General features: G+C 47.1%; 1 protein-coding gene and 1 long non-coding RNA gene across 2 annotated transcripts in view; one reads left to right on the forward strand and one right to left on the reverse strand.

Moving 5' to 3' along the window:
- Window positions 1-14,624, forward strand: part of LOC139759728 (uncharacterized) — a 44,539-nt gene extending 29,915 nt beyond the window's left edge. Inside the window, exon 3 of the long non-coding RNA XR_011715132.1 lies at window positions 14,490-14,624. This is a non-coding gene — a long non-coding RNA (uncharacterized lncRNA). The remainder of the gene's footprint in view (window positions 1-14,489) is intronic.
- Window positions 14,625-15,793: 1,169 nt separating this feature from the next.
- The window catches only part of VGlut (Vesicular glutamate transporter), a 191,002-nt gene continuing 182,243 nt past the window's right edge, over window positions 15,794-24,552 (reverse strand). The window contains exons 14-16 of the mRNA XM_071682119.1: window positions 19,909-20,061; window positions 19,509-19,715; window positions 15,794-17,121 (exon numbers count right to left, since the gene is read on the reverse strand). Of these exons, the coding sequence (XP_071538220.1) occupies window positions 16,981-17,121; window positions 19,509-19,715; window positions 19,909-20,061 (501 nt within the window). The 3' untranslated portion in view covers window positions 15,794-16,980. The remainder of the gene's footprint in view (window positions 17,122-19,508; window positions 19,716-19,908; window positions 20,062-24,552) is intronic.

Raw genomic sequence — 24,552 nt, forward strand, 5'->3', positions numbered from 1 at the left:
CCTCCTGCATGTTCAGGCCCCGATCTCTCAATATCTTTTTCACTCCATCCCTCCACCTCCAATTTGGTCTCCCACTTCTTGTTCCCTCCACCTCTGACACATATATCCTATCTGTCAATCTTTCCTCAGTCATTCTCTCCATGCGACTAAACCATTTCAATACACCCTCTTCTGCTCTCTCAACCACACTCTTTTTATTACCACACATTTCTCTTATCCTTTCACTACTTACTCGATCAAACCACCTCACACCACATATTGTCCTCAAACATCTCATTTCTAACACATCCACCCTCCTCCGCACAACCCTATCTATAGCCCACGCCTTGCAACCACATAACATTGTTGGAACCACTATTCCATCAAAAATACCCATTTTTGCTTTCGGAGATAATGTTCTTGCCTTCCACACCTTTAACGCTTCCAGAACCTTCGCCCCCTCCCCCACCCTGTGACTCACTTCCGCTTCCATGGTTCCATTCGCCGACATGTTCACTCCCAGGTATCTAAAACACTTCACTTCCTCCAGTTTCTCCTTCGACTTCACACCCTAACTAACACGTCCCTCAACCCACTAGACCTAATAACCCTGCCTTTATTCACATTCACTCTCAGCCTTTTCCTTTCATACACTCTTCCAAACTTAGTTACCAACTTCTGCAGTTCCTCAATCGAATCCACCAACAGTGACCCATCAGTAAACAACAAGTGGCTCACTTTCCCGGCACTCATCCCCCACAGACTACACACTTACCCTTCTCTGGTCTGTCTCCAAGCTTCGTATTAATCTCGCTCATCATCCCATCCATAAACAAGTTGAGCAAACATAGTGACATCACACACTCCAGCCACAGATCAACATTGAGCCTGCAATATACAGCTCCCAGACAGTATGTGCCTAGGATCGTACCACGTCTTACAGGATAAGGAATTACGGTGTGTCGTACTCTGACCAATGGTCAATAACCAGTAACGCTGAGCACAGTCATTATTCCCGTAACGCTAACCACATTTAATAGCCCCGTAACGCTGACCACACTCGATCATTTTCAAATATCTTGTTCATCGTCACCATTTCCTAAAACATTCTTGCTGGAACCTAATTGTGTTTACTTTTAGAATAGTTATCACCCTCTGATATGTGTGTGTGTGTGTGTGTGTGTGTGTGTGTGTTTTCCTTCTATAAGTCGTGTTTGGGTGGTTCTGGGCGAGACGTGAAACTTGGTCAGCCACACAACCCAGTCTGGGGTTAAGGTCATCATCAACAACAACAGGTTATCTACAACGCCTGACCTTTGATGAACTACTGTAAGAACAACTTTGTTGTGATGACTAACTTATATTATGCAACAGACAACAACCAGGTTGTTATGAAGGAAGGGAGGCGCTGCAACGATGGTTGTGAACGACGGAACAACTGACACTAGGCGATTATACGTGACAACTGACAGTTGTGAGTGAAAAGGTTGTGATAATGATGGAAGAGAACATGTGAAGGTGATGATGGTTGTGTAATAGAAGGTATTATAATCTAAGCCTGGGTTATATTACAAAGTGAGTGAGTGGTAACGGTATGTTAGGATACGTTACATATGTTAGTTGCTTCGTTATTATTTTGATAGTGATGTCATTAGCCAGTTCTAGTAGCGGGTAAGATGGGCGGGGAGTCAGGCAGTAGAATGGCCATACTTCCGGCCGTCAGTACAGACAGGCAGTCATGATGTCAATGAACTGGTCGTTGAGTGATCACCGTTGATGATACAATCTAACGAGTGAGCGATTATAACTCTAGTTATTACATTGTACGTACGAACCAGTTAGTGGGTGCATGTGACGTCATGAGTCAGCTGAGTGATTTGTACCATGAGGCGAGTCTGCCAGCCCCGGTCGTCAACACCCGCGTTCGCAACGTTTGACATGTGAACATAACAGTACAAGTGTGGTGACCATATAATGAAGAACACTCAGATGGACATAAAGTGACGGAATACCTATAGAACCTTACAGCGAGTCACATATACACAGATACAGGCTCTGAGGAGCCACAGGTATCTTGTAGGTCGATGGAAGTTTGTGTCGTACCCCAAGCTGTGACTCAGGTAGGACCTGGTTCAGCGGCGCTGAAACACAACTCACTAACTGCTTCCGCAATTTTCTAATGAGTTCCCTCGACGTACTCTTTGTCCTATGATTTCTGGTCATCAAGGACAGCCTTAAACCTATGGAAAACACTGGATTTTCTGTATATTACCCTGCTGGGGACGAAGCTGTGTGGCACCCTGAGCGATCTGGATCCTAAACTAACAACCATAAGACATGTTTTCCCAAAATGATTCGGGAAAAACATTCCAGTACGTTAGTTCCAGATCCCCATGGCTGCTGGCGTCACATTGCACCTACATCCCAGGGTATAGCATTAACTAATCTACGGGGTGAGGTGGCACGCGAGTTTTGCCCTTACCTGAGACACGACAATAAGGCTGATGCTAACCTCACTAAGGGTGGGAAAGGGAGGCGTAAAGACTGTTTGGTTAAGTCACAAAACTCACGCGTCAAATCACACATATTGCACAGAAGTCGGAGTCTCATGTGGTAACTGGACTGTACAGTTTCGTTGGTGAGGAGAAGGTAAACTGTGCACCATAGATGATCACACTTATGATGATAAGATCCTCACGTCAAACAACTGAACATCTGGTGTTACAACACCACCAACGTAAAGATGTACATCATACACACCAGTAAGGAACCTCCACCAAGCGAGGGAATCCCTGGAACCGTAATATTCCTGGAATCATGAATTCATAAACTACAAGAACCAAGGGTGTTCAGGAAGAGGGGAACTCAAGGAACCAACAATTCCAGGACCAGAAAAGCCTCTAGAATAGTTTGTGAGGATCACAATCATGAACATCATCGTACAACACACAAGTTGTTTGTCTGGACATGCAGGAAGTGTGGTAGATGATGACTGATACGTGGCGGCATATGTGTATTTCTGGAAAACTATGAATCTTGATACTTGTATCCAGTCATCATTATCACAACCTTGACATATCTGACAAGCCTTCGTCAAAGTAATTAACATACGTAGCCAGTGATTATATAACCAATGTCAAAACAATGCGTTGTATCATTCAGTAAAGATGAGTTTTTTTTTGGAAAGCAACGTGATGCTATGATGATTATGTACTTGAAGTAAGTCTAACCAAGAAGTATGATGAAGTATACTACAACATTTCACTTACTATATCATCATCAATTAGAAATAACCGAGACACACTGTGCCAAGCTGGACTGGACAAAGGACAACAATGTAAAGATGTCAGTAGTCCGGTGTAGAGTAAGTCTTGCTAGTAAGGAGGAGTAATGAAGGAGAGTTGTAACAACCAGTGTTGTAGTAGAGTAAGCAACGGTTGAGAACTTCTAGCAAGGTGTCAGGATATACAGGGAGGAGTGTGGGGAGTGAGTGCTCTCAGTGAATCATTACACAATCAGTATTCCTGGGACTGAGTGAGTGGGTCAGTGTGGTGGGCGTGCGTGGACTACCTACCAACATATATACAAAATGAAACAGCCTAACGTACGTGGCTCTGCTGTGACTACTACTACGTAAGGCAAAGATTAATGGGAACAAAATGCTCTCAGTGATAGTGTACTATCATATGGTGTACCATGATATCATGTACCATGTTATGGTGTACCATAGTATGGTGTACCATGTTATGGTGTACCATGTTATGGTGTACCATGTTATAGTGTACCATGGTATGGTGTATGCATGAAATGTGTGTCGAAGGTAAGTAAACGCTAGTATGAAAGCAAACTCTGACATGAGTTTGTTTATATAGCAATCAGTAAGGTTGTGGGAAGTGACTATACTGACAGTGAGATCTGGCAGGGTCAGGTTAGTGTATGTATGGAGTGGCAACGTTGGTTCGTAGGTCAGTGTAAGGACGGAGTAAGTGTTCACACAGTATGTGCATGTGAGGTCACCCACCCTTTTGGGGAGCGAGTGTTTATGATCCACAAAGAATGGCTGTTTTCATATCCTGGTGACAGAGAATGATCCTTCACGAGCGCCAGTGGGAATAAGATCTGGCCTCGGGTTTATGCAAGTGATCGCCAGAGTCGGCATAACTGCGTCCTTCATGATAACAATTGCCTTGCCGTCGCTAGGTCAAGCCAGTGCTGCACACCCTCGCTAGGTCAAGCCAGTGCTGCACACCCTCGCTAGGTCAAGCCAGTGCTGCACACCCTCGCTAGGTCAAGCCAGTGCTGCACACCCTCGCTAGGTCAAGCCAGTGCTGCACACCCTCGCTAGGTCAAGCCAGTGTTGCACACCCTCGCTAGGTCAAGCCAGTGCTGCACACCCTCGCTAGGTCAAGCCAGTGCTGCACACCCTCGCTAGGTCAAGCCAGTGCTGCACACCCTCGCTAGGTCAAGCCAGTGCTGCACACCCTCGCTAGGTCAAGCCAGTGCTGCACACCCTCACTCACGTCGTCACTGCTTGGGAGATATTCAGAGGAAAGCAGTGTTATCACAGACACCATTCCATATCAAAGGCAGTGTTGTCACTCGAGCAATATGAACATACCGGACTTCATCTCATTCAATAACAAGATTGGTTCCGTACCTTTGATTGAATAACATGTCATGCTACATCTGGCAGTTCCTTAGCCAAAATTTGATAAATTTCCGGACGCTAATAGTACATGTGACGTGTGAGGCTTCACCACCTCACGTGCAACCACCACGTAGACCAAGCTTGATCTGTCAGTAGACCAAGCTGAGTGATCCCTCATTAACATACTCATGAGTACCACGTACTCATCCTCTTGATGGGACGGGATAGGCTGGTGTAACACCAGTGTTGTGCACGTGAGGTGATATTGTGCACATTTGGGGAGTGGTGACGGTAGTGTTCGACAAGTGAGGGGAGTATTGGCAGCACTGTTGTCCACAGGAATGAGTGATGGCAGTAGTGTTGTGCACACGTGGGCAGTGGTGGCAGCCCTCTGTGTACATGAGGGGTGCTGCCCGCACTCTTCTACAGACGAGATAATGGTGCGCTACCACTGGGGTAATAATGTGCTACCACTGGGGTAATGGTGCGCTACCACTGGGGTAACAGTGTGCTACCACTGGGGTAATATGGTGCAACCAGTAAGGTGACGGGATGCTGCCACAGGGGTAGTGGGATGCTGCCACAGGGGTAGTGGGATGCTGCCACAGGGGTAGTGGGATGCTGCCACAGGGGTAGTGGGATGCTGCCACTAGGGTAGTGGAGTACTACCACTAGGGTAATGGGATGCTGCCATTAGGGTAATGGAGTACTACCACTGGATAACGGACAACGGGGATGATGAGGGGAACAGTGGAACTTTACCACTGATGAAACAAGAAGCGATCGCTGGAGATGTGTGGTCCCATCTGACCCTGCCACAGGAGGGTACACACACACTCGAGGTCCCTGGTTCCTGGTTCTGTTCTGGTAACATAAGAACACTTGCACAGTACTTGCCTTCATGGCCACATTATGGTTCTGTCATGCACACCAGGCCAGTGTTCAGGGCAGAGTGCATAGAGGCAGGGAAGTGTACGTGAAAGCATCCACGGCAGGGGAATACACGTGCGATGTAAATACAGCAGGTTATTGCACGTGGGGAAGTGCCCACAGCGAGGAATACACGTAGGATGTGTTTATAGCAGAATATTGCACACAGTAAGTGCCAACAGCAGGGGAGTGCATGCAGGGGTGCCCACAATAGGGAGTGCACGTGAGAAGTGTTAAAAGCTGGGTATTGCACGCGGGAAGTGCCCACGGCAGGGGAGTCCACGTAGGGAATGTTCACAGTAGGATACTGCATATGGGGAAGTATCCACAGTATGGGAGTACACCTGAGTACACCCACGGCACGTGACTGCACGTGCGGAGTGTTTAGAGTAAGGTACTGCACGTGGAGAAGTGACCACGGTTGAGAAGTGCACGTGGGAGTGCCTAATGCAGGAGAATGCACTTAGGGTAGTTCACGTGGAGAAGTACCCACAGCTGGGGAGTGCACATGGGGAAGTACCCACAGCTGGGGAGTGCACATGGGGAAGTACCCACAGCTGGAGAGTGCACATGGGGAAGTGCCCACAGCATGAGCATACGTATGGAATTGTTTACATAGGGTAGTGCACATGGGATTGCTCAGGGTAGGAGAGTGCACGCAGGGGAAGGCCTACAACAAGGTATGCAGGCGGGAAGTGCCTGAGGTAAGGGAACTCATCATGTGCAGTGTCTGACACAGGGGAGAGTGCACGTGGGTGACATGCAGGCAGCAGAGTGGAACACGTGTACCTCAAGTACTTGTACCAGAAAGGGAAAGTGTACGTGACCTGCTCGTGACTTAGTTGTATACAGTAGGGAGAGTGCACAAGGGGGGTTTTCATGATTCAAGTGCTCGTAGCAGGGAAGTACACACGCTGATGTTCATGATTCATGTGCTCGTAGCAGGGAAGTACACATGCTGATGTTCATGATTCATGTGCTCGTAGCAGGGGAAATGCACAAGGGGTTGTTCATGATTCATGCGCTAGTAGCAGGGGGAGTGCATATGGGCTGTTCATGATTCATGTGCTCGTAATAGGGGGAGTGCACATGGGAGTGTTCATGACTCAAGTGCCCTTCGCAGGGGTGAGCACATACGGATGTTCATGATTCAGGTGCTTGTATCAGGGGGTGCACATGGGGGTGTTCATGATTCAAGTGTTCGTAGCAAAGAAAGTGCACATGGGGTGCTCACGATTCAAGTGCTAGTAGTAGGGGAGTACACATAAGGGTGCTCAAGATTCAAGTGCTCGCAGCAGGGGAATGTGCTTAGGGTGTTCATGATTCAAATGTCCGTAGCAGGGGTAGTGCACATGGGGGTGTTCATGATTCATATGCTTGTAGCAGGGTGAGTGCACATGGGGATGTTCATGATTCATATGCTTGTAGCAGGGGTAGTGCACAAGATGTTGTTCATGATTTAAGTACTCGTAACAGAGGAGTGCATATGGGGTGTTAATTATTCAGGTGCTCGTAGCAGGGGAGTGCACATAGGGTGTTCACGCTTCAAGTCTCGTAGCAAGGGGGGTGCACAAGGGCTTGGTCATGATTAAAGTGCTCGTAGCGGGAGGTGCACATGAGTGCGTTCATGATTCAAGTGCTCGTTGCAGGGAGAATGCTCTCACGGTGTTCATGATACAAATGTTCGTAGTAAGGGTAGTGGCCATGGGGTGCTTATGAATCAGGTGCTCGTAGTCAGGACGTGCCCGTGAAAGTGCTCATGATTCATGTGCACGTGGGAGATTTCGTCACACGACTGCTGTCGTATGGACAGTGCACATGGGGGTGCTCATGATTCAAGTGTACGTAACAACGGTAGTTCATGTGCGAATGCTCATGATTCAATTGCTCGTTGCGGGAGGAGTGCAGAAGATGCTCATTATACAAGTTCTCGTAGCAGGGGCGGTGCACGTGGGGTCTCATGATTCAAGTGCTCGTAGCAGGGCGAGTGCACGTCGGGGGTCTCATGATTCAAGTGCTCGTAACAGGGGGAGTGCACATGGGGCCTCATGATTCAAGTGCTCGTAGCAGGGGGTGCACGTGGAGGTCTCATGATTCAAGTGCTCGTAACAGGGGGAGTGCACGTGGGGGTCAAATGATTCAAGTGCTCGTAGCAGGGGAAGTGCACATGGGGTCATGATTCAAATGCTTGTAGGAGGGGGATTGCATGTGGGGGTTTCATGATTCAAGTGCTCGTAGCAGGGGGAGTGCACGTGGGGGTCTCATGATTCAAGTGCTCGTAGAAGGGGAAGTGCACGTGGGGTCTCATGATTCAAGTGCTCGAAGCAGGATGAGTGCACGTGAGGGTCTCATGATTCAAGTGCTCGAAGCAGGGGTATGCACGTGGGGGTCTCATGATTAAAAAGCCCGTTGCTGGGTGAATGCACTTAGGTGTCTCATGATTCAAGTGCTCGTAGCAGGGGAAGTGTACGTGGGAGTCTCATGATTCAAATGCTCGAAGCAAGGGGTGCACGTGGGGGTCACATAATTCAAGTGCTTGTAGCAGAGGGTGCACGTGGGGTCTCATGATTCAAGTGCTCGTAGCAGGGGGTTCACGTGTGGGTCTCGTGATTCAAGTGTTCGTAGCAGGGGGAGTGCATGTGGGGGTCTCATGATTCAAGGGCTCGTAGCAGGGAGAGTGCACGTGGGGGTTTCGTGATTCAAGTGCTCGTAGCAGGGAGAGTGCACGTGGGGGTTTCGTGATTCAAGTGCTCGTAGCAGGGGGAGTGCACATGGGGGTCTCATGATTCAAGTGCTCGTAGCAGGGGGAGTGCACGTGGATCTCATGATTCAAGTGCTCGTAGCAGGGGGAGTGCACGTGGGGGTCTCATGATTCAAGGGCTCGTAGCAGGGAGAGTGCACGTGGGGGTTTCGTGATTCAAGTGCTCGTAGCAGGGAGAGTGCACGTGGGGGTTTCGTGATTCAAGTGCTCGTAGCAGGGGGTGCACTGGGATCTCTTTATTCAAGTGCTCTTAAAAGGGGGGGGACATTGGGGGTTTTCTGATTCAAGTGCTCTTTTTGGGGTGCACATGGGGGTGCTTTGTTAAATTTAAGTGCTCTTAGTTGGGTGCACATGGGATGCTCGTGATTCAAGTGCTCTTAGTTGGGTGCACATGGGATGCTCGTGATTCAAGTGCTCTTAGTTGGGTGCACATGGGATGCTCGTGATTCAAGTGCTCTTAGTTGGGAGTGCACATGGGGTGCTCATGATTCAAGTGCTCTTAGTTGGGTGCACATGGGATGCTCGTGATTCAAGTGCTCTTAGTTGGGTGCACATGGGATGCTCGTGATTCAAGTGCTCTTAGTTGGGTGCACATGGGATGCTCGTGATTCAAGTGCTCTTAGTTGGGTGCACATGGGATGCTCGTGATTCAAGTGCTCTTAGTTGGGTGCACATGGGATGCTCGTGATTCAAGTGCTCTTAGTTGGGTGCACATGGGATGCTCGTGATTCAAGTGCTCTTAGTTGGGTGCACATGGGATGCTCGTGATTCAAGTGCTCTTAGTTGGGTGCACATGGGATGCTCGTGATTCAAGTGCTCTTAGTTGGGTGCACATGGGATGCTCGTGATTCAAGTGCTCTTAGTTGGGTGCACATGGGATGCTCGTGATTCAAGTGCTCTTAGTTGGGTGCACATGGGATGCTCGTGATTCAAGTGCTCTTAGTTGGGTGCACATGGGATGCTCGTGATTCAAGTGCTCTTAGTTGGGTGCACATGGGATGCTCGTGATTCAAGTGCTCTTAGTTGGGTGCACATGGGATGCTCGTGATTCAAGTGCTCTTAGTTGGGTGCACATGGGATGCTCGTGATTCAAGTGCTCTTAGTTGGGTGCACATGGGATGCTCGTGATTCAAGTGCTCTTAGTTGGGTGCACATGGGATGCTCGTGATTCAAGTGCTCTTAGTTGGGTGCACATGGGATGCTCGTGATTCAAGTGCTCTTAGTTGGGTGCACATGGGATGCTCGTGATTCAAGTGCTCTTAGTTGGGTGCACATGGGATGCTCGTGATTCAAGTGCTCTTAGTTGGGTGCACATGGGATGCTCGTGATTCAAGTGCTCTTAGTTGGGTGCACATGGGATGCTCGTGATTCAAGTGCTCTTAGTTGGGTGCACATGGGATGCTCGTGATTCAAGTGCTCTTAGTTGGGTGCACATGGGATGCTCGTGATTCAAGTGCTCTTAGTTGGGTGCACATGGGATGCTCGTGATTCAAGTGCTCTTAGTTGGGTGCACATGGGATGCTCGTGATTCAAGTGCTCTTAGTTGGGTGCACATGGGATGCTCGTGATTCAAGTGCTCTTAGTTGGGTGCACATGGGATGCTCGTGATTCAAGTGCTCTTAGTTGGGTGCACATGGGATGCTCGTGATTCAAGTGCTCTTAGTTGGGTGCACATGGGATGCTCGTGATTCAAGTGCTCTTAGTTGGGTGCACATGGGATGCTCGTGATTCAAGTGCTCTTAGTTGGGTGCACATGGGATGCTCGTGATTCAAGTGCTCTTAGTTGGGTGCACATGGGATGCTCGTGATTCAAGTGCTCTTAGTTGGGTGCACATGGGATGCTCGTGATTCAAGTGCTCTTAGTTGGGTGCACATGGGATGCTCGTGATTCAAGTGCTCTTAGTTGGGTGCACATGGGATGCTCGTGATTCAAGTGCTCTTAGTTGGGTGCACATGGGATGCTCGTGATTCAAGTGCTCTTAGTTGGGTGCACATGGGATGCTCGTGATTCAAGTGCTCTTAGTTGGGTGCACATGGGATGCTCGTGATTCAAGTGCTCTTAGTTGGGTGCACATGGGATGCTCGTGATTCAAGTGCTCTTAGTTGGGTGCACATGGGATGCTCGTGATTCAAGTGCTCTTAGTTGGGTGCACATGGGATGCTCGTGATTCAAGTGCTCTTAGTTGGGTGCACATGGGATGCTCGTGATTCAAGTGCTCTTAGTTGGGTGCACATGGGATGCTCGTGATTCAAGTGCTCTTAGTTGGGTGCACATGGGATGCTCGTGATTCAAGTGCTCTTAGTTGGGTGCACATGGGATGCTCGTGATTCAAGTGCTCTTAGTTGGGTGCACATGGGATGCTCGTGATTCAAGTGCTCTTAGTTGGGTGCACATGGGATGCTCGTGATTCAAGTGCTCTTAGTTGGGTGCACATGGGATGCTCGTGATTCAAGTGCTCTTAGTTGGGTGCACATGGGATGCTCGTGATTCAAGTGCTCTTAGTTGGGTGCACATGGGATGCTCGTGATTCAAGTGCTCTTAGTTGGGTGCACATGGGATGCTCGTGATTCAAGTGCTCTTAGTTGGGTGCACATGGGATGCTCGTGATTCAAGTGCTCTTAGTTGGGTGCACATGGGATGCTCGTGATTCAAGTGCTCTTAGTTGGGTGCACATGGGATGCTCGTGATTCAAGTGCTCTTAGTTGGGTGCACATGGGATGCTCGTGATTCAAGTGCTCTTAGTTGGGTGCACATGGGATGCTCGTGATTCAAGTGCTCTTAGTTGGGTGCACATGGGATGCTCGTGATTCAAGTGCTCTTAGTTGGGTGCACATGGGATGCTCGTGATTCAAGTGCTCTTAGTTGGGTGCACATGGGATGCTCGTGATTCAAGTGCTCTTAGTTGGGTGCACATGGGATGCTCGTGATTCAAGTGCTCTTAGTTGGGTGCACATGGGATGCTCGTGATTCAAGTGCTCTTAGTTGGGTGCACATGGGATGCTCGTGATTCAAGTGCTCTTAGTTGGGTGCACATGGGATGCTCGTGATTCAAGTGCTCTTAGTTGGGTGCACATGGGATGCTCGTGATTCAAGTGCTCTTAGTTGGGTGCACATGGGATGCTCGTGATTCAAGTGCTCTTAGTTGGGTGCACATGGGATGCTCGTGATTCAAGTGCTCTTAGTTGGGTGCACATGGGATGCTCGTGATTCAAGTGCTCTTAGTTGGGTGCACATGGGATGCTCGTGATTCAAGTGCTCTTAGTTGGGTGCACATGGGATGCTCGTGATTCAAGTGCTCTTAGTTGGGTGCACATGGGATGCTCGTGATTCAAGTGCTCTTAGTTGGGTGCACATGGGATGCTCGTGATTCAAGTGCTCTTAGTTGGGTGCACATGGGATGCTCGTGATTCAAGTGCTCTTAGTTGGGTGCACATGGGATGCTCGTGATTCAAGTGCTCTTAGTTGGGTGCACATGGGATGCTCGTGATTCAAGTGCTCTTAGTTGGGTGCACATGGGATGCTCGTGATTCAAGTGCTCTTAGTTGGGTGCACATGGGATGCTCGTGATTCAAGTGCTCTTAGTTGGGTGCACATGGGATGCTCGTGATTCAAGTGCTCTTAGTTGGGTGCACATGGGATGCTCGTGATTCAAGTGCTCTTAGTTGGGTGCACATGGGATGCTCGTGATTCAAGTGCTCTTAGTTGGGTGCACATGGGATGCTCGTGATTCAAGTGCTCTTAGTTGGGTGCACATGGGATGCTCGTGATTCAAGTGCTCTTAGTTGGGTGCACATGGGATGCTCGTGATTCAAGTGCTCTTAGTTGGGTGCACATGGGATGCTCGTGATTCAAGTGCTCTTAGTTGGGTGCACATGGGATGCTCGTGATTCAAGTGCTCTTAGTTGGGTGCACATGGGATGCTCGTGATTCAAGTGCTCTTAGTTGGGTGCACATGGGATGCTCGTGATTCAAGTGCTCTTAGTTGGGTGCACATGGGATGCTCGTGATTCAAGTGCTCTTAGTTGGGTGCACATGGGATGCTCGTGATTCAAGTGCTCTTAGTTGGGTGCACATGGGATGCTCGTGATTCAAGTGCTCTTAGTTGGGTGCACATGGGATGCTCGTGATTCAAGTGCTCTTAGTTGGGTGCACATGGGATGCTCGTGATTCAAGTGCTCTTAGTTGGGTGCACATGGGATGCTCGTGATTCAAGTGCTCTTAGTTGGGTGCACATGGGATGCTCGTGATTCAAGTGCTCTTAGTTGGGTGCACATGGGATGCTCGTGATTCAAGTGCTCTTAGTTGGGTGCACATGGGATGCTCGTGATTCAAGTGCTCTTAGTTGGGTGCACATGGGATGCTCGTGATTCAAGTGCTCTTAGTTGGGTGCACATGGGATGCTCGTGATTCAAGTGCTCTTAGTTGGGTGCACATGGGATGCTCGTGATTCAAGTGCTCTTAGTTGGGTGCACATGGGATGCTCGTGATTCAAGTGCTCTTAGGTCGGGGTTGGGCATGGCTCTGGTAGACGCGTGGTGAAGGGTGGGGCATGGCAAGGGTACAAGGAGGGTGGGAAGGGAGAAAGATAATCCTAGGTGTAACAAGGAGGGTAGGAAGGGAGTTAGGTAAACCATAGTGTAACAAGGAGGGTAGGAAGGGAGTTAGGTAAACCATAGTGTAACAAGGAGGGTAGGAAGAGAGTTAGGTAAACCGTAGTGTAACAAGGAGGGTAGGAAGGGAGTAAAGTAAACCCTGGTTATCAAGAAGTACAGACTGCTCCAGAATAACTGTTTACTTCAGCCTTGGTAAACTATGGAATGTATTAAGCCTTTACTGTCCAGTTATCCGCATGATACAAATTTTGACCACATCCTCCGGATAAAGCAACCGTCATCTAAGGTAATTTCGACCGTAAATTTAGTAATTTGAAACACCTCGTTAGATAAACGGAACCATATCTATATGTAGCAAAGTCACTGGACAATATTTGCTTTATCTGGACATCATTACTATACAAGAACGTCATACAAAAATAAAGATTAGTTAGGCATACAAACAGCAGCACATATACTTACACCGGTAGAGCACTGTACACTAACTGTACACTAATTACAACTTGTACACATTAAGTCCCTCGTGTGAGTGGGGAGATATAGAAATGTTTTCATTGTAAAAGCCCAACCAGAGGAAACATGAATTTTGCTCTATACAGTGTCAAGTTGTACACTGATCGCCTCCATCAGACAGACATACAGTATACTGACCCCCTCAGTGTGTCAAGTTGTACACTGATCACCTGCATCAGACAGACATACAGTATACTGACCCCCTCAGTGTGTATCTTAGCAGTTCAGACACGCAGCAAACTGCCACCTTACCACGCTACATGTCACCATCAGCTGAGATATATACACAGTATTGTCATCCTTGCACACCACAGTGGTTGGTCCACATGATTAACATTTAACAATAACATTATGTGATGCGAGTCACCACATGACTGACACCATCATGTAACATGAGTCACCACATGACTGACACCATCATGTAACATGAGTCACCACATGACTGACACCATCATGTAACATGAGTCACCACATGACTGACACCATCATGTAACATGAGTCACCACATGACTGACACCGTTCAATCAGGATGTGTATCACTGCTGTGTACGTCACACAGTAACAGTAGTTGTAACATGTTATGCTACACTCCTGGCTGGTGAACAACACAGTTCCCTGGTGTGAGTTGTAACACTGGCAAGTATGAGCACGCTGCACATGAAAGTGCTCTACAATATACCATCAAACATTAATTATTTGATGAAAGTTTTGGCAATAATGACCTTGACTTAACTTGAACTAGACACGTCTTGAAGTACGTCAAATATGATCACCCCTCCCTTCCAACATGTCCTCAGTTCGTCACTGTAATCAATAACAAAGTAAACCAAAATACAAACATAACCACGACATATCCATCTAATTCATGAACAAGTTCTTGTAGTATGTAATATGTTCAGTACTGGTGATCCTACACTCATGCCTTACATTAACATGTTCTTCATGATAAACCTGGTTCATAGTAACGTACTGCATAGAAAACGTACATTAGAGCAACTTACCTTACCTTACTTAGAGCCAATATCACCCGTGTTCTACCTACAGTTTTCGAGAGGAACTACTGCCCTACTGACGCTGCAGGAAGTACTGCCCTACTGACGCTGCAGGAAGTGCTGCCCTACTGACGCTGCAGGAAGTGCTGCCCTACTGACGCTGCAGGAAATACTGCCCTACCGACGCTGCAGGAAGTGCTGCCCTACTGACGCTGCAGGAAGTACTGCCCTACTGACGCTGCAGGAAGTGCTGCCCTACTGACGCTGCAGGAAGTACTGCCCTAATGACGCTGCAGGAAGTGCTGCCCTACTGACGCTGCAGGAAGTACTGCCCTAATGACGCTGCAGGAAGTGCTGCCCTACAGACGCTGCAGGAAGTGCTGCCCTACTGACGCTGCAGGAAGTGCTGCCCTACTGACGCTGCAGGAAGTACTGCCATACTGACGCTGCAGGAAGTACTGCTCTACTGACGTTGCAGGAAGTACTGCCCAACTGACGCGGCAGGAAGTACCGCCCAACTGACGCTGCAGGAAGTACTGCCCAACTGACGCTGCAGGAAGTACTGTCCAACTGACGCTGCAGGAAGTACTGCCATACTGACGCTGCAGGAAGTACTGCTCTACTGACGCTGCAGGAAGTACTGCCCAACTGACGCTGCAGGAAGTACTGCCCAACTGACGCTGCAGGAAGTACTACCTTACTGACGCTGCAGGAAGTACTACCTTACTGACACTGCAGGAAGTACTGCCCAACTGACGCTGCAGGAAGTACTACCATAAACTCTAAACACATATAAATAACCAAATATGTTTTCTATATCCATTAATGTTAAGTTTTTATGCCTTCAGTGCACAGCAGATGTGGGGCAAATGTCTTATTATTTTTGATGTTTACAACAGGTTTCTTATATAGCTAACCTCAACATCCACTGACCTTGATATGAAGACCATTCCAATGTCTGTAAATATAAACAGTGGAGTTTCCACTCGTTACAAACCCAATATGACAAATGGACATATCCTGATTCAATCATTCTTTTTCCTTGAGAAAATTCTATGTTTAATATTGATTAGCAAATGATAGCCTGGCTGTGCAACCGTATCTATCTTCACTACTTCACCGACCTTAAAACATTTCGAATTTCTAAAGCAACTATGAAAATATTGTGCTTTTACAGTGACGTAAACAAATGTTATTGTATTGCCTGATTTTCTTCTGCCAAGAACACTCGACACTACTGCTACAAACATCATTGATCTTCCATACACTGATCGTCCCAGATCTTCCATACACTGATCGTCCCAGATCTTCCATACACTGATCGTCCCAGATCTTCCATACACTGATCGTCCCAGATCTTCCATACACTGATCGTCCCAGATCTTCCATACACTGATCGTCCCAGATCTTCCATACACTGATCGTCCCAGATCTTCCATACACTGATCGTCCCAGATCTTCCATACACTGATCGTCCCAGATCTTCCATACACTGATCGTCCCAGATCTTCCATACACTGATCGTCCCAGATCTTCCATACACTGATCTTCCCAGATCATTCATGCTTGGTAGTAACATCACTACTGCTCACTCTTCTTACAGCAACAGATAGCTGAGGGTTGGTTCTAGACCTCCTGCACAAAATATACAAATCCTACAACTACTTAGTGATCTACTAGCATGATATCTAGATGTTGAATTTGTTGCCACAGAACCAACCAAAGATTTCCTTGAACTATACCAGAGAATTTGGAAGTAGGTGTACAATGATATCCTAAACCCGACACAGGTGAGCTACCTGCTCATCTTACCCTATTAAGTAGGTTTTCATAATGACTGGATTTGGTGTAGAATTCCCGCGGATGTTTTCAAATTAGTTGTAGCTGATCTGGAATTCACTGTAGGTGACCCTGAACTACTGTAAGTGTGCTAAGTAATGATGTATGATTATTGGTATTGTAGTTCTAGCTGAAAAGATGCTGCACATATGCCAAACTGCTTCACTAAAGTAGCTCTTACTGTGGACAAGTGTGTGTGCGCTACTGTTTACCACTTAAAGAATGCTGAAGAAACGGGGTTGAGCATACAGCCCTCAACTGGCATAGTTCCTTCACGCCGAACTTTGCTCCCGTGTAAGATCTGCACTCTTGATCTGAACAAGTTCATGTATTAGTAACATCGACTGTGACCTCGAAACACCTCATCGACCAGTTCCAGTAACCCTAGATGACCTATTACAGCCAATGATAAGAACAAGTGCTTTTTAACCTACACCCACCTGAACAGCACAGAATTATTTCACTCTAGTTATCCTGGATGACCTAACATAGTTATCCTGGATGACCTAACATAGTTATCCTGGATGACCTAACATAGTTATCCTGGATGACCTAACATAGTTATCCTGGATGACCTAATATAGTGGTACACCTTTTAACACTTTTGGTGTTCTAGCAACATGGTAGATTGACCCAGCAAGTGTCGGCGCACAAGACCTTGATATGATTTCGACCTTATGTTATCTAGTTAGACTTGGGTTGACCTAGTACTGTCCCTGGGTATACTGTGAGTGGGGAGGCTGGACTGCCTCTTGTGTGAAGCCTCCGCTGAAGGGGTTAGAGGAAGGTGGGGCCGTGGCGAAAGGATTGTGAGGGTTCTGCGTGGTGTAGTCGGCTCCAGCGACCTGGAAACAGTTATGACTATCACTTTACAAGACAAGAAAATGAAGCAAAACATTCTCAGTAATTATACACACATCACTGTGGCCCAGTACCATGCCTGCCACATACAAGTATTTTCAACCGCTTAGGTTGACACAAATAAATCCCAAACATATGGAAACATACCAACACAATACCTAACCAGACACCCTCACTCCCACTTACCATTACTTCTACTGCCCCATGTCACTTACCATTCCTTCTACTGCCCCATGTCACTTACCATTCCTTCTACTGCCCCATGTCACTTACATCACCGACACTCAAACTTCCAATTTCGCCCATATATCATGGTTTCAGACCTACAAACCGTAACACCACAGAGTCAGAAGGTTATAATGTTGTCTCGGACCTCATACTGTGGTAACTAGTATGTTGTCTCGGACCTCATACTGTGGTAACTAGTATGTTGTCTCGGACCTCATACTATGGTGACTAGTATGTTGTCTCGGACCTCATACTATGGTGACTAGTATGTTGTCTCGGACCTCATACTATGGTGACTAGTATGTTGTCTCTGACCTCATACTATGGTGACTAGTGGGTGTTGCGTGACAACAGGTGTTGCCAGCAGTGCAGCATAGTTCCATGGAACACTGTATAGGAGGATAAGTAAGTATATACTGTGGTGCAGTAAGTATATACTGTGGTGTAGTATGTGCTGTAGTGTAGTAAGTATATACTGTGGTGCAGTAAGTATATACTGTGGTGCAGTAAGTATATACTGTGGTGCAGTAAGTATATACTGTGGTGCAGTAAGTATATACTGTGGTGCAGTAAGTATATACTGTGGTGCAGTAAGTATATACTGTGGTGCAGTAAGTATATACTGTGGTGCAGTAAGTATATACTGTGGTGCAGTAAGTATATACTGTGGTGTAGTAAGTATATACTGTGGTGCAGTAAGTATATACTGTGGTGCAGTAAGTATATACTGTGGTGCAGTAAGTATATACTGTGGTGCAGTAGGTATATACTGTGGTGCAGTAAGTATATACTGTGGTGCAGTAAGTATATACTGTGGTGCAGTAAGTATATACTGTGGTGCAGTAAGTATATACTGTGGTGCAGTAGGTATATACTGTGGTGCAGTAAGTATATACTGTGGTGCAGTAAGTATATACTGTGGTGCAGTAAGTATATACTGTGGTGCAGTAAGTATATACTGTGGTGCAGTAAGGTAAGTAGTATATACTGTGGTGCTAGTAAGTATATACTGTGGTGCAGTAAGTATATACTGTGGTGCAGTAAGTATATACTGTGGTGCAGTAAGTATATACTGTGGTGCAGTAAGTATATTACTGTGGTGCAGTAAGTATATACTGTGGTGCAGTAAGTATATACTGTGGTGCAGTAAGTAGTAAGTATATACTGTGGTGCAGTAAGTATATACTGTGGTGCAGTAAGTATATACTGTGGTGCAGTAAGTATATACTGTGGTGCAGTAAGTATATACTGTGGTGCAGTAAGTATATACTGTGGTGCAGTAAGTATATACTGTGGTGCAGTAGTATATACTGTGGTGCAGTAAGTATATACTGTGGTGCAGTAAGTATATACTGTGGTGCAGTAAGTATATACTGTGGTGCAGTAAGTATATACTGTGGTGCAGTAAGTATATACTGTGGTGCAGTAAGTATATACTGTGGTGCAGTAAGTATATACTGTGGTGCAGTAAGTATATACTGTGGTGCAGTAAGTATATACTGTGGTGCAGTAAGTATATACTGTGGTGCAGTAAGTATATACTGTGGTGCAGTAGGTATATACTGTGGTGCAGTAGGTATATACTGTGGTGCAGTAAGTATATACTGTGGTGCAGTAAGTATATACTGTGGTGCAGTAAGTATATACTGTGGTGCAGTAAGTATATACTGTGGTGCAGTAAGTATATACTGTGGTGCAGTAAGTATATACTGTGGTGCAGTAAGTATATACTGTGGTGCAGTAAAACTGGATGGAAATATGGTTTGGTAAATATGTGTAATTAATTTCCTGACCAGGGGATCTCGTTATAAACCAACTAAAATTCAGAGGAAACTTTTTTAAATTTGACAGAAATATAGCGAAGGTTAACTGTCTTGCGCCAGTCAGGTCTTTAACTGTTGGCTTACAACCTTATAAACTATCACAACCATGAGGAAGGTAACGTTATGGGTAAAATGTTATGAGGAAGGTAACGTTATGGGTAAAATGTTATTAGGAAGGTAACGTTACGGATGAAGAGTCTTCATGGGTGGACAATAATGAGTCGTGGAGTGAAGAGTGTGTCATACTGTGCAGGCGAAGTACTAATGGTAAATCCGACAAAAAATGGAAAATCTATTACAACAAAATGTTGAGTTGTTACCTGAGGCAACTGCTGGTGTTGTGGGAACTGTTGTTGTTGTTGTTGTTGTTGTTGTTGTTGTTGTTGTTGTTGTTGGGTGTAGGGCTGCTCCTGCTGCTGGAGGTAACCTTCCTGCGTGTAACTCTGCTCCTGCCCGCCCGTCATCGTGCCGTAGGTGGCAACCTTCCCGTTAGGCTGACCAGACACGCCCATGGCAGGCGTTGTCTCCTGTTGCAGATTATGAAGGTCATGTGGGAGGCAGGAACTTACATGACATCACATGAGGCAACGAAGACCAAACGTGACAACACTTCATCTAACCATAGTCACAAATCTGTTTATTTTTCTGTCATCAAAGGTTTTTGTACGAGTTTACTGTTGTTGTGTGACTGTAGGAGAAGGGAAGCGAGGCATTACTGACCTTCACATACTGCTGCTGCTCCTGCAGGATCTCCTCTGGTGGGGGTTCGGCCCAGGGCTGGAGGTCCCCCGAGGCGAAGATACCGTAGAAGATGATGCCCAGAAAGTGGATGATGGAGGCCACCAAGAACACCACCTGCCACTCCTCCGCACTCTGGCGCAGCAACGAACACACAGTTAGTGACATGTTCTGCTGCCGGGGTGCATGATGATACTGGGATGATCAAGAGGAATGATGAGGAGGTATGATGGTTGTGGTTATGGGATGACCAGGAGGGACTGGTGAGGTTCCAGCCAAGCGGAGGCCAGTCGGACCGACTAGGTAGGAGGTCACCTGCGCTCGAGAATAGAGAGCGACACACACCACAGGCCACCAGAACCTGGCCTGACCTGAGGTGACACGCTAAAGTCTTGGTCAACAATACCTCCAGGCAAGTTAGGTTGTGCCGGATACAACCACATCTAGGAACATATTAAACCCAGGAAGACGATTGTTAGTCTCTGTGTGAGGAGTGGTTTGTAGGCAATAACTCGTACTGAGACACAACCACCTTCATGATGCTGAATGCCAGATGCAGGTAAAGCAAGTACACGATAATACACCTACACACAAGACACTTACACTAGCACTACACCACGTGCTACTACAACCTCCACGCAGGAGGCTGGAGCTCCACCACACTACCCACATATTTCAAGCGTGTGCTGAGCAATATCTCCGTGGAAACACCCATTACGTCCGGATCCCCAGACGGACGGACGTATACTGACACACGGACGGACGGACGGACGTATACTCCTGACACACGGACGGACGGACGTATACAGCAGCCAGCCTGGCGTCTGGGGTCCCACAGATCAATGGTGGTGCCGAGCTGAGCCGGTCTCCCCCGGGCGGCCGCTACCTGCCTTTCATCTCCAGCTCTGAATGGGAGCTTACGGGGGAAGGATGGGGCTGGGGGGGGGGGGGGGGAAGGATGGAGCTGAGGGAAGGATGAGGCTGGGGAAGGATGGGGCTGGGGGGAAGAATGAGGCTGGGGGAAGGATGAGGCTGGGGAAGGATGGAGCTGAGGGAAGGATGGGGCTGGGGGAAGGATGGAGCTGAGGGAAGGATAGAGCTGAGGGAAAGATGGGGCTCAGGGAAGGATGGAGCTGAGGGAAGGATGGGGCTGGGGGAAGGATAGAGCTGAGGGAGGGATGGGGATGAAGAACAGGGATTGTAATATATCAATAATGTTAGTCTGGATAATATCCGGTGAGTTCTTTCTTGTGTTATAACAACTGTTGTAAATTAAGCTTTGACCAACACCAGTACCTTTAATTTCACGCCACCATTTCTGGTTCATTGTCTGTCTGTGTAATGAGAAGGAATTAATCTTAACAAATTTGTCAAAAGCATCATTTTGGAAACTTCAATTAGATCTCGGAATCTGGGTCGTTCTTTTCTTTGAGAAAATAATTTTAGGTTTCAGTCACTTTGTTCATAAGGTTTACCTATGACAAAGTTAGTTTCGTTCGTCCCTTTTGTATTCTAGTTTTTCTTCGTCATTGCTTTGATAACCAGATATAAACAGCATATTCTTAATGTGTCCTGAACAGAACGTTGTCTTTCATCCTACAGTTCGTATTTCTAACTATGAAGCTTCATCCAGTTTGCTTTATGATATGTAACACATCACTGCTTCGTGGGATGATCTTCACTCTCACGTCTTATTGTGACTCTGATGTTCATAACGGCCTACCGAATATTCTCTGCTCATCTGACTGACGTAGACCAAACTGCATTACCACCTGGTCAAGACGACTTCTGGCCTGGTCGGGTCATGTTATTGACATTCTCTCTAAAACACAAGACTAATCCTCTGATAATTGAAGGAACATTTGTACAGACGTTTTAGTAACTTTGCTATACTTTCCCAAAGTCTGTTACTTTCCCCAAGATGCTTTCCCAAAACTGCAGTTACTCTCTCAAAGTTATAGTTTCTATCCCAAAGTTTCAGTTACTTTCTTAAAGTTACTTTCTCAAAGTTGTGGTCATTGGGAAGGTTTTTAATCACGTAGAGATTACTGTAGGGACATGTTATTTGTGGAGCCACTCGCAAGTGGTCTCGTCCACATCATCATATTACTGAACCACATTTAATGTCTCTGAATGAGTCAGTACTTAACAGCTGGGAATGGAGGGAAAGGTTGGGGATGTAGGGGAAAGCTGGGGATGGAGGGGAAAGCTGGGGATGACGGGGAAGGTTGGGGATGAAGGGGAAGGCTGGGGATGGAGGGGAAGGCTGGGGATGGTGAAAGTGGATGGCAACATCATTTCTACTCTGTATGATCATTTGTACAATATGTATTTCATTCCTTCTTTTCTCTTGACTGCATATACCCTTCCTCTTCTTCCCTCCATCCCATTAACCGAACCGTCTCCACCTCATCTCTCCATCCCAACACCCGGGATTCACATACCCTCATTTCCTTTCCCCCTTACATGACCTTCACCACGCCAACATGCCAGCAACCCTTGCTCTTCTCTGCTCCATTCTTTTATCTGCATCTTATTACCTCGTTCTTATCCTCCCAGGACCTGTATCTTACAGTAGACAAGAACCTGTTCTACTTTAACATCATGTTCTTCATTCACTCACTTGTGTCTTCCTCCAGGCTACGTGGAGGCAACAGGTACTTCTCCACCTTCCTCCCCCCAGGGACCTCACCTTGTACAGCCCCCGCGTCTCGGTATCTACGGCTTCACCATCAATACCCTGGTGACGAACGAAACAAAACGAGACGCCGAGAAAGCTTATGATAAATACCTGTGGTAGGGGTAGGGCAGAGCGCTCGCTCGCTCCCGCCAAACATTCAACTAATGAGCCGTAACATTCAGTGGTCCCTGGTGTCCCCCCCCCCCCAGTCCCCCGAGCAGCCAACCTCAATGGAGCCTCATCATCCTCACGAGTACAGACACACAGTACCTGCCTGTGTGATGCTGCTTCTGTGTCCACCATTGGTGAACACATGATTAAACGGACACCAAATGGTCTCATTTTCCCTGGAAATGAATACAAAAAAAAAACAACAACCACACCAGAAGCAGAGGGGTGGGTAAAATGTGTGGAAACCTCGGCTATTTAATCCGAAGCAAAAAGAAAGTGGACGGAGGCTGGCGGAGGGGGAGGCCAGACGCCGCCGGAGGGGACGACACAGAAGCCGGCCTCCCGAGGGAACTATGTCATTTTCTACTTTAACAAATTCGGTGCGCGAGTATCTGTGAATCTGCGGAATTATATCTATCCTCCAGAGGCTTAACACAGTCCTGGCGTGGTGAGTCCAGACCTAGCCGCGCCTGCGCCTCCCCCCTGCAGTGTGTGAGGGGGGCCTCACCCTCCACACCTCTGTGCAAAATGCTCCCTTATGTCCACACATGACTTAGCGCTTCCCTGCTCAATACTTTACCTGGTGATAGAACGAGGAAACAAGCTATGTAGACCCACACAAAACACCTGTAGTAAGATGCAACCCAACAGATCATATAGTATGTGAATATCATGTTAAGAGCAACACACATGCTTGACCAGGGAGGGAGCGGCTGAGCAACACGCGTCTCCTGCCCCAGGTGGAAGGCAAGGTTGTTCCTTAACGACGAGTAGACGAGGCCTGGCCAGTGGTTACATGTGTCTAGTGTATACAGGTAAGTTAAGCAGAGCCATCTCCTTGGGTGTAGCAACGAGTGTAGGAAGTTAGGAGGAAGGCTCAGCAATCCCCTGGTGTCCCACAACTTGAGGCAGACATCCATGTTCTCCTCCTGACCATAAGTCAGGTGGTGGGCAGGGCTCCTGGAAGGGCCGGCCTCCAGCACCTGGCAACGCTTAGGAGAAACAGTAGCAGTTACGTGACGTCATGTGTCCCAGTTCGTTGTGGTGACTTTCTTCCTGTCACATATCAAACTTGTGTATCAACACCAAGACTTCCATCCAGGGCTAAACGACGTCACCTATATGTTATCTGACGCTTGTATCTCCTGGTCTGGCCAGAACGACTTTAATATTTCCTTACAACTTGACCTGACACATCACTGCTGCTACCTCCTCACTACTGCTGTTGTGTCTGGGTTTGGTATGTGGTCTTAATCTTTCAATGAATGACAGGAAATCCTGTACTATCTGTCCTACGTCACAGGTCACTTAACGTTCTCTGATAATTACAATCGACATGTCAAGATTCAACATTATTAAGACTTTGTCCTTCAGAAATGAAAACAAGATTAACTTGAATCACTGTTGTTCCTGGTCTTCACACGAACAATCAAACGAGTGACCTTCAGGGGGGGTCACGGTCCTGAGTCACAAGGTGCTTCCTCTACTCAGGTAACATGATCGTAGTCAGCCAGATCGTGTCCTGTGGTCTGTAGATGTTTTCCTCGTCATTCTGTATGTTGGCCATGAAGGTCCTCCACATTGTACATGCCACACGGCCATGATAAAGTTATATCATCTCATTATCTGAGGATTGGCTACAGTATAGGTGGTGGCAACTTCCAGGTGATGTCTCGTGAGTCTTATATTTTCCAGAGTTATTCAATGAGGAAATTTGATATCGTATATGGATAACACAATAAAGTTTGAGATGTTCTTCAACCATCCATAACACG

The sequence above is a fragment of the Panulirus ornatus genome, chromosome 34 (assembly GCF_036320965.1).
Source record: "Panulirus ornatus isolate Po-2019 chromosome 34, ASM3632096v1, whole genome shotgun sequence".
Lineage (NCBI taxonomy): Eukaryota > Metazoa > Arthropoda > Malacostraca > Decapoda > Palinuridae > Panulirus > Panulirus ornatus.